This window comes from Corvus moneduloides, chromosome 4 (genome assembly GCF_009650955.1).
Source record: "Corvus moneduloides isolate bCorMon1 chromosome 4, bCorMon1.pri, whole genome shotgun sequence".
NCBI classification, from domain to species: Eukaryota; Metazoa; Chordata; class Aves; order Passeriformes; family Corvidae; genus Corvus; species Corvus moneduloides.
In genome coordinates this window covers 65,426,801-65,443,353 of record NC_045479.1, presented here as the reverse complement: position 1 = coordinate 65,443,353, position 16,553 = coordinate 65,426,801, and the positions used below count along the sequence as shown (strand labels likewise).

At 36.3% G+C, this 16,553-nt stretch overlaps 1 protein-coding gene and 1 long non-coding RNA gene across 19 annotated transcripts in view; one reads left to right on the top strand and one right to left on the bottom strand.

The window, feature by feature from the left end:
• PCLO (piccolo presynaptic cytomatrix protein) overlaps positions 1 to 16,553 on the top strand; it is a 327,932-nt gene that overhangs the window by 253,229 nt on the left and 58,150 nt on the right. Inside the window, 4 exon segments of the mRNA XM_032107596.1 lie at positions 3,261 to 3,354; positions 9,465 to 9,536; positions 12,123 to 12,303; positions 13,496 to 13,690. Coding sequence (XP_031963487.1) covers positions 3,261 to 3,354; positions 9,465 to 9,536; positions 12,123 to 12,303; positions 13,496 to 13,690 — 542 coding nt within the window.
• Positions 12,403 to 16,553, bottom strand: part of LOC116443423 — a 43,512-nt gene continuing 39,361 nt past the window's right edge. For all 18 annotated transcript variants that reach the window (XR_004239881.1, XR_004239889.1, XR_004239891.1 and 15 more), the window contains one exon: positions 12,403 to 15,928. This is a non-coding gene — a long non-coding RNA (uncharacterized LOC116443423). The remainder of the gene's footprint in view (positions 15,929 to 16,553) is intronic.

Sequence of the window (16,553 nt, the reverse complement as noted above, 5' to 3'; positions counted from 1 at the left end):
CTAATGAGGTCATTTCCAGGAGTTGGAAAAAGGTAGTTAATGCTCCTCGGTGCATTATTCTAAGGCCAAACTCTGATGACAAGCAAAATTTCTTTTGAAGTATGGAAGAATTTAGTTCAGAGATATCTAAAACTTCATTTTCACTCACTGAAAGTTGAAACATAATTAACTATGAATTTGTATCAAGATTTTGAATGTTGTTACTGCCAAGAGAAACATGGTCTGTTTGGTAATAAAATGGAATATTTTTCTCTATTTACCTTGCACAATGTATAGACATTAAAGCCAGGTATAACTCTAGATAATTGCCCAGATGGGCAATTAAATCTTCTTGACCACATAAGTGGTTATTTGTGGTAAACAAAATTGAAATGTAATTATTGAAATTATGAGTGCTTTGTTTGTCCTGGAAACATAAGGAAAACTCAGTTCTCAACATATGCTAATATCAGCCCAGGCTAAGAACATAAGAAATACTCCAGCCCCAATTTGCATTTGTCTAAAAGTAATAACCTGACTAAACAAGTGAACAGATTAATTTCAATAAACAAATTTCTATAATCTATCTGTTTCTTCATTACTAAAATTATTTAATTAATGTTAAAATCACATATTTCATATGTGTATTCTATTACACTTTTTAATACAGTTATTCTATTATTCTTCTTTCATTGTACTTAATACGTTGTATTATATATTAATAAATTATAATTAAGGAATCAGAGAGAAAATATAAAGAAAAGAGCTATGCAGCTTGTATCTTTTCACACAGCATACTCTTTGAATTTCAAATGCGAATTATTTCACATTAAGTGACATACCAGTGACTGGTTTAATGAATGCATTTTATTAAAGTAACTTCATCTGTTAATCTGTAAATTGTTGGGGGGAAGGTGCATCAGTGGTATGAACTTAATACATTTGCCAGACCCTTCCCTTCAGAGGCCTAGAAACCTTCATCTGCCACCCAATTTTGGCTGGTTCTGCACCTTCCTAGAAGAGGCTTCCCTCTGCAACAGATGCAGACTACAGATTACATGGATGTGGGCTCAGGCTGCCTTCACAGTTTAGATCCAAATATTCCGTGGACTTCACTGGAAATATTTCAGAGCTACCATATTAACAACACTTTTGTATTTTGTCACTGCCAGCTCTGGAACTCAACACTGCATGAATCACCTTCTCACATACTTCAAAAAAGAATCAGAAACTTTGAAAAGGTGATGAAGTTCTACTATTGCAAAAGGAGATCCAAGAAAGGAAAGGGAATGTTGATGTCATTTTCTTGGCTGAGTGTGCAAAGGACTCTCTCCCACTTTCTTCAAAAAATGAAAGTATATCTGTTCCCTAAAACCAGTAGATCATAAGACATCTAATCAGGATGTTCTAGGCAGGGGGTGCTTTTCTCATACCAGAGAGTAGGAAAAGAAGGCTACTGAGGTGCTTTAAAATTTTAATCACTTAATAATATTTAATGCTTTAAAATTTGCATCACTTAATAATATTTGCCATAAAAATCTCATTTCAAAATGGATTCAGATTTTGTATTTCAGCCTTCTTTCCAAGATATGCAAAGAAATAGCTTTCTGTTAGTTTCTTTTTTCATATGGTCTTGGTCCCCCTAGATTTTAAATCACTCTTGCTGTTCTGTGCTGTGGCTTTTAGAACTCACTGAACTCTGAAGAGCTGCTGCTTTCTTCTCATAAGCAGAGGTGAACAGATACTTTGTTTAACGGGTCCCAAAACCCTTCACATTCTTCAATAAACTGAAAGACACCGGATAGGAAGATTTCCAAGAAAATAAGTGGAAATACGTAGAATGACTAGAGCAAAAAATTTGAGGAAGTATAGCTGCAAATCCCTTTCACTTAGAGATATCAGGCTAGTAGGCAGCTTGGATACAGCCACCTCGTTTTGGAGAATAAAGCCACCCCGCTATCCAGATTAATTAAATGGGATCACTGCACAGCAGAATTGAGTTTATAGAGTGAAACTGCTGGTGCTGAAGTCCCTACATTGACATACACCTGTGCCAGTAAAACACAAGTATCTTTCACATAACCATAAACCAGAATTGTTCCAATCTGGTAGCAGGTGTGGTACATCATTAGTGACTGGCTGACTAAATGAATTCCTGAGTGCTCCTTCTCAGTTAATCTCATATGGAAAGAATTAATTCATTAGTTCTGAGACCATGCCTGGTGTGAACCAAAACAGTTAAATCAGAAGTGAGAACTGTAGGGGAACCATAAAAGAGTCTAATATGGCATATACAAATAATTTTGTGCCCTTTTGTCGTAGTGCTGGAGAACAGTCCTGGGAACATTTTGTTTAGTAATCCATGTAGCAGACATATACTTGCAGACTGAAAAAAAAGAATTTCTTTAGCTTAAATCTTGTGGGTTTTTCAAAAAGACTCTCATGTTCTCCTACCCAGCTTTTTTGGTTGTCCATTAAAATTTATGTTAAATTAAAATTGGAATGAAAGCAAATCTAACATCAAAGCTCACAGAGCTAGGTGAATCCATATTCTGTTAAAGATTAGTATATTGCTTTCTCCATACTCAGGAAATGTAAAGTACAATAGAAGCCATTAGTGAATCTTTTTAAAAACAGATTATGCAGCCAAACCTTTGTTCTTGACTATTGACAAAAAAACCCCAAACAACGTGATCCTGATGCACTTTTATGTTTCTTTCCAGTACAGTTAGAGGGATAGGCAGAGAACAGGATCAATAAGAAATTAGTGTTTCAATCATTAACAGGATATTAGTTACCTTATGGCATTCATTAAATGTGTCTGTGAGCTGGGATTCCTGTAATTAGAGATTGCAGCCTATAAATATAATGAATATGTGCTGCTTTAAAGTGCTAATGGGATGGTCGTGGGAAAGAAATCAATGCATTATCACCTCAATTTAGACTCAGAGCCCAATACCTACAATGAGAGGACAAAGTCTATGTGCATGGGCTGACTGATGCTTTAGCTTGAAATGGTTTGAGGCAGAGCAAGCCTGCTGAAGAGTCAGAAGATGTTTTAAAAGACTATCTCAGAAAAGCATACCAAAGAAAACATCCAAAAGGCTGTCATTGTCCTCTCGTAACCCTGAAATGTTGCAGAAATGGAAGATACAATGTCTTTATTTTTCTGGTTTTTGGTTTGTGGACATTGTTTTGTTTTTTTGGTTTTTTTTTTTTTGTATTAGAGCTGAAATAAACAAAAGATTGCTAATGTAATGTTTTCTTTTGTTCAAATTCAGTGCTGAGTACAAGCGGAGGACTAAGTACATACAGAAAAGCTTGAATCCTGAGTGGAATCAGACAGTCATTTATAAAAATATCTCCATGGAGCAGGTGCGTGACTGGTGGTGCTCTTCAGTGCTTTTTGCTGCTTTATTATTGGCATGGTCTGCAGTGCTCACAGTGAAGGGAGCGGTGCTACTGGCAATTCTGTGAGCCCCTGTAAAATCTTGCCAGATTTAGGAAAAATTCAGAATTCTTTCCTTGCCTCTGATAGATCTTACTATGGCAATACTCTTTTCTTGCCCTTCTACTCATAAAAATGGTAATTTGTGGGGGTTACACTCATAATCATAAGTACAGACATGACAATTTAAAAAATTATAATGGAATAAATTGATGAGGGAATAAATTAAGACATAAATTTCTGAAGTAGATGCAGAAATCAGAATCACTCTTTGTTCCAAAAGCCATGCAAGCTCACACAAAGCACAGTTTCTAACACTTTTTTATTAAAAAATATTTTTAAAATGTAGAGATACTTTTTTAGATTTATCAGCAATTTATATCAGTATCTTGAGATAAGAAACACGTGAAAAAAATTAGAAGATATTTGATTTCCTTGTCATAGAAAGATTTAACTCACATCTGGGAAGGATGTCTGCGGAGTCTTCTCTGTTTCTTGGTGGCTTCCTAACTCCAACTGTGCTTCTGAAGCACTATGAGGCAACTGAGTCCTCTACTCCTCCATCTATCCTCATAAAGGGTTTTTTACCAACTTGAAAAAGATATAATGGGCAAAATAATGATCAGTTCATTTTTTTTAGTTATGAAGTATGTTTTATAGAGTACTGGATTTGCGTTCAGTCCTGAATCGTTTTGCCTTTCTTATTGTTTTGTTCTTGATACTTTCAACTTCACTTTACAATGCCATTTAATCTTTCAGTACTTTTTAAAAGCCTAGAATAACCAGGCTCTTTAGTGAATAGATTTCCCAATGCTTTTAATATACTTCTCCATCACAACCACAAGACCTCAATATAATCTTCCCAATTTAAAATATCATTATTCTTTTTTCTTGTTCATTGAGAGGAGCGTAGATTAAGATACTAATTTTTGCATGGAACAAAACCCCTCCCACAGAGAGATTTGCATGGTTGCTCATGCAATCTTCACATCTGGACTTGATAGACAGTAGCTCAGATTTACTTCAGAGGTGTCCCGCTGTAGGTAGTGGTTTGATGGGGTTTTCTCACTGCTTCCTGTAGGCTTTTATAAATGGTAGCGCATTGACAATTAAAGCATCCAAAAAAAACAAGCTGATATTTGCTTAGCTGCAATATAAACCCTTGGTCTTCTTGGTTTGGCAACAGGGTTTGGTAAGTCTTTACAATATTTCCAAACAGCTTTTCATCTAAGAAAGATTCTTCAGTTTTCTTAATTTGCTGGGGGTTCTGCTGTGGCATTTCACAGAGCTGTTATTAGAGTGCTGAGGTGTTGTACATTCAATGGCTATTTGGTGCTTTGAAAACGGATAATGATGTTAATCTAGGATTTCTTGGACAGTGATTTTAATGCCAAAAAAACTCCTTATATCTTTGATGTCAGTTTTTTGACCGTTATTTGATGAAATTTGCAGTTAGTTTGCATGTTGAATTCTCTGCACTTTTGCTTTCTCTTTGAAAATCTCCTCCTTTTGCCTTCCTCTGAGGCTGTTATGCAGTGTTTATGATTTTAAGTAAACTTCATTTGAGCTCCACATATCTTCTATATTTTGGTGTCTTGTCACACAGAATTGTGCGCAGAGAATACTGTTTCCTTCTATCCCTTTCCATGGCTTCTACCTACTGCTAAGATATTGGGGTGTGTGACTTTTCTCCTATAAAATTCCATGCCCTGTCTTAGAGAATATACAGTGAAGCACATTTCTAAATCACAAATATTTCAGTGCTGATGATAAGTACCCTGTATAGTCTGAAGAACTCTCACCATGTAAGAGGCCATCATTTGTACTCATAACCCTCAAAAATATATATTTCAAAATAGTTAGGAATGTAAATAGAAATACAAGACAATAATTGTATTAGACTGAGAATGAGCATTCTGTTCACCAAACAACCAAAACTGCATCACACACTGTTACAGAGTTAGCAGTCACATTCAAACATAAATTCATGAATTTTTATAAATAGTATTTCTTCAAAGAAATATTTCCTTTCCCTCCATGCTTTTTTCTCTCTATCAAATCATGTGTTGCTTGCTGACAGCAAATAAGTATTATTAAATATTTCCTAATATAGTTCTTTTAACGTCACTGTCTAGACTTTAGCTGGTGGTACAATTTTTCATTTTCCTTTTCTCTTTCATAAACTAGCTGAAATTCAAGTGAAAATAATTATGGGAAATAGATCACTCTTTGAAATTAAACAGACTTTTTCAAGGTTGCAATGATTTGTTTTATCACATTTATAGCAAATTTTACTTTGACAGTTGGAGAAAAAGTAAATTAAACTGTGAATATTTAGTAATTTAAGGTTTTTGTTAAGTAATAGAATGGAAGTAATTACAATTTGAGAGGAAGGCTGAGTACACAGATTACAAATGTTGTGCAGTAATTGCTAACTCTAGTCCAATACCTACTCAAGAGCATGAAAGGAAGCATTAGAGTAATTTAAGGAGAAGATGGTAAAAGATGTAAGTTCTCTTGCTGGTGAGGACATTGGTATAATGTATGACCACACTGAAAGGTGTGGCTTTCTTTGCCTCAATTTCTTGCTTGCCAGAAAGCAAATAAAAGCACTTCCTTATATGAAAAAATTCCACAAAGCAAATGGTTTTGCTGTAAGTTATGTCTGTAATTTGAAAGTAATATATTTAGAAAGAGTAATATTTTCAACATCCTTGAGTGATATGGAAGCCTATGTCTTATTTCCCAAAGTAAGGAAATCTTTCATATGAATCAGTAAGGTGTTGGTATTTAAATCTTACTTAATATTTGGGACAAAAGAAAGTAAGTTCCTAAGTGACCTATAAAAGGTCTTTTTGTCCTCCCATGTACTAAAATACAACAATATAGAGAAGAGAACAATAAATTAAATATGAATGTAAACAAAAATAACTTCAATAGATTACCTGATGCGCCACATTAATTTCGACTCATCAAACTTCCTGACTGAAATTACAATATTTCGTATTATTTCTGTAGTAATTATAGTAACATGCTTTTACTATAAAGGAAAAACAAGCTGCATTAAAATTATTTCTTTCCTAATGCAAATCCTTGTATAAAATTTTCAAGGAATATGTGTTAAATATTTTAAGTAGTGCATATTTAGCTACACAGGGAAAAACCATCCATAAAAACACCCAGACATTTAAAACAAGAAATAAGCACTTCTGTACCTGTGGTGTTGGTTATGTGACAGTTATACCTTCCATAAGAGACAATATTTTTCACACTGGCTTTTTCTGCGTAATCCTTCATTTTCTTTAAAATATGACAGTCCACGGAAGCCTAAAGCTAACTGGAGTTCACGTGCAGTAATGTGCTTCTAGGTGGATTTTTATCTATTTTATTGTGTTGTTAACTTTTTTTTCCCACAAGGCTAAAGCTGAAATCAGTTATTGTTTGGTAACACTTTTTTCAGAATATGCTTGGAACTCAGATGACATTCGGAATATGTGGAAACTGTGTTCCTTCTTTTTGTGACACTTTCTCATTTTCCTGTTGGTACATTTCCCATTTCCAGAAAGCCGTGGTCAGACAGATAGAGGGTTCCTGCTGGCCATTTCACTATTGCTGTCTGTTATATTCCTGATGAGCATCTGAACTTCAGGATTCACAACCAAAAACTGATTGATGTAAGGCAGAACCCTTCGTTGCTGTGATGGTATAATGGCTGCTTTTAAAATCAGCAGCCATTGAGTGCTCTTTGCCACCACAGTGCTACATAAATATATCTTCAGAAAAGCAGATTTTCCTCTTCTGTGAAACTCATTTCATGCACTCTGCCCAATAAAGGTCTTCCATGGTTTTTCATTGTCATAATATTTTACAAAAGCTTTGTTAAATTAAAGGTTTAATATAGATTTTACAAAGAATTACAAAGTACTGTAAGTTTTCATCACAGTTTTATTATCACACTGTTGCAAAGAAGCTAGCAAAGTATGGCTGCAGTTACTTGAAAATCTTTTCTATTTTCCCCTTTCTACCAAAAATTCTTCAAACCTTAGGGTTTTTTTCCCCATTTCCTGGATCTATGCATTCTTCTCTCTGTCCTTGCATGGTCATCAAAAAGAAATCTCCTCTCAAAATAGCAACAACTGTGACAATCCATTTCTGAAAAGAATTTGTGCTATCCCTTTTTTAAATGGTAAAATTACATATACTTAATATAGCACCTAGCAGAAAATTGTATCATCCAGGAAGCCAAAAGCATCATGAACCAGTGGGTGCTCAGCTCACTTTTTCAGGTTATTTTTCATGTTGCAGTTTCAATACTGTCTTGGAACAGCAAAGAAAAGGTATTGTATTCAGTCAAGGAAATCAGTTTTAGAAATATTCTGTAAGCACTGTTCAAAAAAGAATCTTTTTGTTCAACTTTTTCTTTCATTTTTGCAGGATATTTTTTAAAAGAATGCTTAAGAAGAATATTGCCTAATTATGTAAGAATAAAACAGAGAAAGATTAAAGAATTGCTCTCAAATATTTTTTTTTAAATCTTAGCTTTCAAGTCATGCTGTTGCCTGCTTAAAGAGTACGTTGTTGATGCTAAAAATAGTTCAGTTCCCCCTTGTGTGGGTTTTCCAGGATATGCTGATTTAAATTTTCTTTTCATAGCTATTGGCTTTGCATAGTTGCTCATTTTTTCTAAAGTTGGCTGGGAGCAGAGGATATTCTGAGTACATAATAATGAGATGAAATTATCATTGAAAGGCAATTGCAGGTTATTAGGAACTGTCTTAGTCTGTGTTGCATTAAACCAAGGGGCAGTGGAGGGAAATTGATGAGATCATGGTGCTAATAACACCAACACTGTGGGTTTGATCCTGTACAGACCATCCACTTAAGAGTTGCACTCGATGATCCTTGTGAGTCCCTCCCAACTCAGAATATTCTGTTGTTCTGTAAATAGCCAAGAGTGCTTTCTTTGCAAGTATATGCAATATGTACAGTAATTGGTATAGCTTATCATTCTGAGCAATGACTTGATCCTTTGTTGTCCCTCTATCCCCAGCAGACAATTAATAGAGCAGTGAGTGACAGGTTGCTTGTTAGGATGACGACCTCAACTATCACATTAGAATTCTTCTGACTTCTTTTATTCAAGTATGTGAAGAGTCCTGTTTTCCTCAGTAATACTTGGATTCTTCACTTTTAACTTCTCAGTGTGACTTTGCAGACACCCTACAACCCACAGGATTTTGTCCTCTCTTTCAAGCCACATGAATTTATTACTGCCTTTCCAGCCACCTTATAGCCTTTTGCGCCAGCACACAATATCAGTAATCAATCCTGCCCCTATATGTCCCCAGAGACCACTGGAAAAACACTCAGATCAGTGTTTACGATAAGGTCAACTGCTTTGGTCAACAGTTTCTCTGTCTTGCCCTCTCTTGTTGTATAAAAAGACTTACTTTTTTCTTATTGAGGCCTATAGAAGAGTGCTTGACACAGCTATCATGCTTAACAAGATCTGCAGATAATGGATTTTGACAGCTGTCATTAATACCCAACAGTACAACTTGTCCTGCATGCCTGGATCACTTGCAGACTCTCATTGACTACACTGAATTCTGTAGGTATTAAAGCCTGATCTTCACAGATGAGATTGTGTCAATAGGGTGTTTGGTATGATACATTTGAAATTCGCACTCGTATGCACTTCAGGAAAATGTCTGAGTTCACACGACTCAGATCTGATGATGAGAAAAGCTGCAGGAACACAAAAATGGGGCTATAAAAATCAGTTGGCTCTTGCAGTGTACGTACATTCTACCCAAAACAACTTGTGGAAATTCCTAAAATAGGACCAAGCACAAGCCCATTTGTCTTGATAACAAATAGCTCCAAATTATTTTTCTCAGAACAAGGTTGATGTGAGGGGAAAGCTGCCTACCTGTCACTATGAAAAAGGAAACATGGAGGAAATCATCTACAGAAACCACCATAAAGACTTGATCTGAAGTTTATGAGGTTAATTACCCTTTTACTTGAATTGCAGCTGAAAAAGAAAACACTGGAAGTGACTGTCTGGGATTATGATAGATTCTCCTCAAATGACTTCCTCGGTGAAGTGAGTATCTTATTTCTTCCTCTCTACTAGTAATAACTGCAGGCTGGTATTTGGAGACTGTTTTCTTCCAAGGTATGATACATGTGTTAAGTAAAACCTTTTTTACATCCCAGTTTTATTGTTGTCTTCATAACAAATGGTCATGATTCCTTTAATTTAGACATGAAAGATATACCCCTTTTATCTTGATTAACTGGGGGCAAGTTAATTTGGGACCCAACAAAATGTTAATTCACTGAAAATTAATACTTTTTTGAGTGTGAGGTAGTAACAACCTTCACAGTGACTCCAGGGGGAATTCTTGTTATGACTGAAAGCTGTCTGCCTTGATTTTAGCATAACACAGAGAGGCTGTGGAGGTATTAGTCTTTGTAAATGATTAAAGGATTAAATTCTGCCATCAAGCCATATTTTAACACATGTACAAGTACCTTCAAGTATGAATAATTTAGTCCTGCTGATAAGTCTCATTTTTAACATTCTGAAATAGAAATATCATTACCAAAGTATGACTGAAGGCAAAATCTAATCTTGTAATTAGTAATAAATGAGATGAGTGCTCATGGGAAGAAGGCTTTCTCTTTAAAAAACAAATAAACAAACATATGCACATATAATACAGAATTACCAGCAATAACTATGATATATAAATAATTAAAGACATTATTACAAATAAAGATTATAATTAGAAACAGAAGCACAGGAAAATCAATCAGTCATACAGACTGAGAGTATCTGGGCTCACTCTGCATTTGAATTCTGCAAAAAGCCACACGGTTCAGCTCCTGTTCCCCTTTGGGTAACTACTAGACTGAGCAATCAGTGTCACTATTTGAACAATTACTAAAATAAATGTATAGGAAGCTGCTTCATGATTACTTATTTCCTGCATTCTGTGTCCATATTCTTGTTGAGTTGAGCATGTTTGTCCAAATGCAGGGCTTTACTGAATATTTACATCATTGTTTTTTATGACATTTAGAAAAAGGATGCTCCAGCGACCGCTTCTGCATGAAGATTTAAACCTTCCCCCTTTTCAGCCTCTATAGATACTTTTTTATTAATTTTGAAAGCAGTTAGGGAAAAAAGGAACAGAGAAGACTACCCAGGTGTCTCAGCACCAGGATGTCCAGAGGAATCCTGCACCATAACATCATATGTGGGATATCCAAATTGTGCCCCAAAGACTTGCTTGAATAGAGCCAGCAGGACTTGTGTGCCTCAGAAGAAAAGTGGCACATCATGGTCCACATCCATGGAAAGTGAAACCTCTCCTCCTACAAGAGCCCCCAGCCTATACTGCCTATTGGGAACAATCCTCAGCCATGCTGTCTTCCAAGTCATTCTCAAAGCTATGACCAAAAATCACAACAGGGAGCATGCTGAATAGTTCATCTGCTCAGATTAATTATAGGCCAAACCAGAAAGACCAAGACAGGCCATAGACAACCTATGAAACTGAAAGGAAAAAAGGAAAGAAAAAAGGCTTTTAACCTAGAAACCACCAGTTGTTAGGTGACTTCCCCATCCCTAAATTTGGAGAGGCTTTCTTTAATTCAGGATCTTGTACTAAAGTGACAAAAACATTGTTCCCTGAGGTAATTGCACACTTTATTTGTCTAGCAGTTTTAAAACTTCCCTACCTGATATCAGTTTTAACCCTCTCACTTTAGAGCCAAATGCAAAGCTGTTTTTGACCTTCCTTCATTCAAGACTCTGTGATGAATTTCAGTACTTTACATCCCTTGGCCTTCTCACAACTGCAAGCCTATTAAGGGAGGAAGGGTCCTTATTGGTGCCAATGCTCTTTTTTTAGACTTCTTTCTTTTTTAAAAGAAATTTTACAGAATTCCTGCTGACAATGAAGGGGGCTTAGACCAGATTTCAGCTACAACATTTGGGAGTTTTTTAGCCAGGTTATTTATTTCATTTCCACACTATCAATGCACCTCCTTTTTTTTTTCCTCAGTAGAGTTTAGAGGCCTAAATGGTCTGTTGAATTCTATTATTTTAGTGAAATGCAAGAGTAACCCTGATTTTTTTCTGTCACTGCTTCTACATATGTGGATTTTTTAAAGACTCAAGAAGCATGAGTCTTTAAAATTTATTGACGACCTTAATAAAAACAAATATAGATCTCTTTCCCCCCTTAAAAGCGCTCATAAAAGGGAGAAAATTACACTGCTTGATTCTCCTATTAGAATATGCCTGTCCAGAGGCAGAATGGCTGGATGTCTTTTTAATGTCTTTTTAGTGTAGCTGTCAAGCTAGTGCTCACAAGCTTCCCTCTAAACTGCCCAGTCATCCTTGTGTGGAGCTATGCCACAGTCTAAGGACTCAGCTCATAGTCCTTACTGAGGTCCTGGTGAGAAGATATATTAGTTCAGACACATCAATATGCTACTGAATCTGCGTTTGGGGTCACAGCATGCCCAGAGAATGCTGAATCTGTCAGCACACAGCCTTATACCCTTCACTCTTACACTTGACTGCAACGTCTGAGAACTCAACTCTAGTCTCTTCTGCTGTATGCAATCATTAATAGGTCAGATATAGGCCATATATCATACTTTGATTTATTTGTAGGTATTGATCGAGTTATCCAGCATCTCTCAGCTTGACAACACTCCTCGGTGGTATCCTCTTAAAGAACAGAGTGAAAACATTGATCATGGGAAGTCTCACTCTGGACAGAGTAGCCAGCAATCTCCAAAACCATCTGTCATCAAGAGCAGAAGTCATGGAATCTTCCCGGACCCCTCCAAGGGTAGGAATGACTTGGTGCACCTGATATGAAATATTTTCCCAGATGATGGGAAAACCTTTGCTATGTGTAAGTTCTAAAAGAAAAATAAAGGTACTGCTATGAAGTTTATATACATTTTTATTAAAAATCCATTTATCTCTGTGATTAATTAATTGGAGACAAGGCTTAAATTGTCTCAATCTTTCCAGCCAGCTTACTCAGAAATTGTGTCCTTAAAACAGCAGCTTACAGACCCTACGTTCTTTGCACATCTGCTGTAGATTCTGTGCCCTTTTCATTTTCTTGGTAGTCTTGGGAAAATTCAATACCTATTTAGCTTCCTATTTTTCATGTTCCTTAAATATTCTATGGATTTTTTTCATCTGAAAATGGCACGTTAATATTTTATAGAACAACTCTTATGCTGCAATAATGAATATGCATTTCCAGCCAATAATAATGGACTGTTGCATATCTCCGTTGTATTGGAAATCAGTGGAGCTGATATAGTAGATATACATTGGTGTTTACAAAAGCAGAATTGATCTCAGTGTCTCCTGCTCCAAGAAATTTATCTCTAATTCTTTTTTTTATACTAAGTAGTCAGTGGACAGGTGCTCTCTTAAAACACATTCTATGCCATATGAAAGCAAAAACCATTCCATCTACAATCCAGATGAGAGCCCCAGAGGGACAAGACTCTGCTCCATCTCCTCTCTATTTCTCTGTGTAACATTTTGCCAGGGATTGGTGTCTATATAAGATGTCTGAATTAGAGGTAAGTATAGGACCTATTGTAAGTTAGGCCATGATTTTCATGCCAGCATTATTCAGGATAAACTGACATTCACTAAGTGTTTGGTACTGGTGTAGGTGACGCTGGTAAGCCTTGACTTACTAGAGAATAGAAAGCAGAAAACACTACGGCATCATTCCACCAGTTTGAGCCAACACAGGAGGTCTAATTCACAGGTGATAAAAAACCAATACTAAATAAATTATTCCCTGGGCCAGGGAACAGTGGGGAAGTAGAAAATGATGCTTCATAAGAGTTTCCTAATCATGATATATCCTGATACTTTAAATGGAATGTCATAGCTTAATCTTTATTCCTTGTTCTTGAATTCAGCTAGAAAGACCAGTCAAGAGAAAGAGAACGAAATTGTTTGTTTTTAATAAATGCAAGAGTTGTGCTTCTTCATTTTCCTGGTAGACATGCAGGTGCCCACCATTGAGAAATCCCACAGCAGTCCAGGGAGCTCCAAATCTTCTTCTGAAGGACATCTCCGCTCTCACGGTCCATCTCGCAGCCAAAGCAAAACCAGTGTCACTCAAACTCACCTTGAAGACGCTGGGGCAGCCATCGCCGCTGCTGAAGCAGCTGTACAACAGCTTCGCCTTCAACCAAGTAAAAGACGCAAATAAATTCCTCAGCATGGCAGCTTAATGTTCATCTGTTGCCTTTTTCCCTGCTGTCCTTCCCTTTTTGGCTATTTTTTTTTCTGTTCTTGGCACACTGTGCTCACTCTGTTCAATGTCTTTCTTTGTGTGCCTGTGTGTGAATACATATAATTACAATATACTCTTGTATTTAGAAGTCTTTTATTTCTTTATTTATTTTAATTTGTAAAGACTGCAGTGAAACTGGCTGTTTCTCCATCAGTCCCTTCACTCATGGTCCATGATGTTCCATAGTTGTGCATGACTCACAGAGAACTTCATTGTGTTTTGATGTCACTAAATACCTACCAATGAAATAATCAAAACCTGCAGAGATGCAACTGCCAGCTCTTCAAATTGCACACAAGACTGAGACCACATTAATAACAGGATATATCTATAAGTGGTAATCATGAAGGACAGTACTATACACACAAAAGAAGATTTGAAGTTAAACTCTTTTTTAACTGAATGGCTGAGATTTCTATTTTTGAAACATGACTGTAAATATCTATTTTATTTTTTTTTGGAAAGGAAATATAAGGCAACCTTCTTTGTATCTCAGATAAGATTGTGTTAGTGATGAGCAGAACAGAAATACAACAAAAACATTAAACACAGTAAGTGCAAAACCATTAAACACACAAAGCCAGTAACAACAAATTTCGATAATGTTGTCAAGTTAGCAAACTCAAAGGGAGTTGAGAGCTAAGTCAGGTGTCACAGTTAAATTTTTTGAGTAATTTTTTGCCTTGGATTGATTAAAGGTCAAGATAGATTTCATCTGACAACTTCAAATAGGTTTATGAATTAAAACTATTCCATTCAAAATGATTACTCTCCAGAGCATACTTCAGACCAGTATCTAATTGCTAGCTGAGGGTTTAGTTGATGGCAAATTAAATCTCTCTGACTGTGGAGTCATTGTGTTTGTCTTTAGGATTTGTTGATATGCCATAAACTCACCATGGTATAATGCAAAACTGGGGGAAAATTATTTCCCTTGTCTTCACCATCATTAAAGAAACAGCCAGTTTTAATACTCTTTAATGCTGTGCATGTGGTGTCTCTTTGGTGTTTGAAAACACTACTTAAATACAGAAAAAAAACCACTTCTGTTTGCATGAATAACATTTAAGCTGGTTCCATCTGAGGATACATACTCTGGGTTTCCATTTCACCCACACTGCCACAGCAGCACATAAAAGCGGTCAGTCTAATCATGCCAGGAAGCAGCACAGACACAGCATAGCAGGAGTCCTCCCTATTCAAAGAACTCAGTCTGACAATCTGCCTCCACCAGCCAATGACAACAAAGACCAAAGCCAACTAGCCCTCAGGAAAGTGATGTCTGATGGACCAGTCAAGCCTGAAGGAGGTGAGCAGAAAGACATGGTTAAGAAACCAACTACATCCCAAATACTTCTTGCCATGTCAACTAATTCATTGCGACATTTAATTATTTATTTTACCCCTCCATTAAGTGCTGTAAATGTTAACATGAATCAAGAACTCTGCTTGATTTTTCCACCTATCAGCGCATAAATCTATAATGAAAAACTGTGCTAATAAGCGTTACGAAACAACAAATGTGTGCACTTTCATTCCACTGGAGTACTTAAGACTTCTGTTGAAAAATAGTATAGCTTTGCTCATGTTGTTGCCTAATAAAAAGCATGCATCCAAGCTGGTCTGCTTAAGCATGATTGGACATTTCTTGTACTGTGAGTAAAACTGCACATTTTTGTTTCTGAAAATGTAATTGGGACAGTAGCAATTCCTGTTTCCTCTTCCAATGTAGTTATCATGTCAACAGTCATTAGCATAGATAATTTTTCAAACCACCAGTGGAAAGGAAAGGAGTTTTGATCCATGTATAGCTCAATCTCTTGATAATTTTCCTATCGGCATCTTTAAAAATTATTTTCTACTTGTAGGCACCTGTAATACCACATATCACCAATTTATTCCCTCATCACAAATAAAGAGCCAGAATCTCAATCAGTTCAAATTGCCACTGTTCTTTTGATTTCTGGAGCATCTTGTTTCTTTCCATGGAATCTGAGGGATAATCCAAATAAATGTACTGACTGAATTCCCAGATGTTCTCTTGTGCTGTAATCCCTTCCTAAGATCTCAAGATTCATTGAAGGTTTTTCTGTCAACACCATTGCACACATTGGACAATACAAGCTGGCTGAGAGGGCTGCAGGAGAGAAGGAGGGAATGATACTTCAGACAATATACCCTAAAGTCAACAAGTCATTCAGACAACTATTGTGATGTTAAAACAACTAATTACCAGGGCAAAAGTAACAGGTATATTTAAACATTATATTTAGAAATGACAAGATTTTTCTTAGGAGAGCCTTCAGAATTCTTCCATAAATTCATATATTTACACACGTGTGCATACACACACACACACACACACACACACACATATACACATTGTCTTACTCTACAGCTCAACTCCGACCTCAGTTCAGGCATAACCAGGGAATGTCATGGTACAAGCTCAGACATCATGTCTGAAAGCTGCATACTACTCCTGGGGTGTAGACCATTCAAAGCTAAATAACTCTTATGATCTTTTGAGGTGTCATGCCTGTAGAGTTTTATCACAAAGACTCGTAGCCCTATGGTGATGCCTTTTCACATTGACAGGTAATGCAAAACATTTTACTTGTGATATAAGGTTGAATTAAGGTTCAGATACACTTTTATAATGAGGAAATAGTGAGTCTGTTGGCTTCAAGTACCTGTGCCACCAAACTTTTATTCTATCTTCTTTACTTTTAAAATTGCAAAAAGGATGTGTATTGATACAT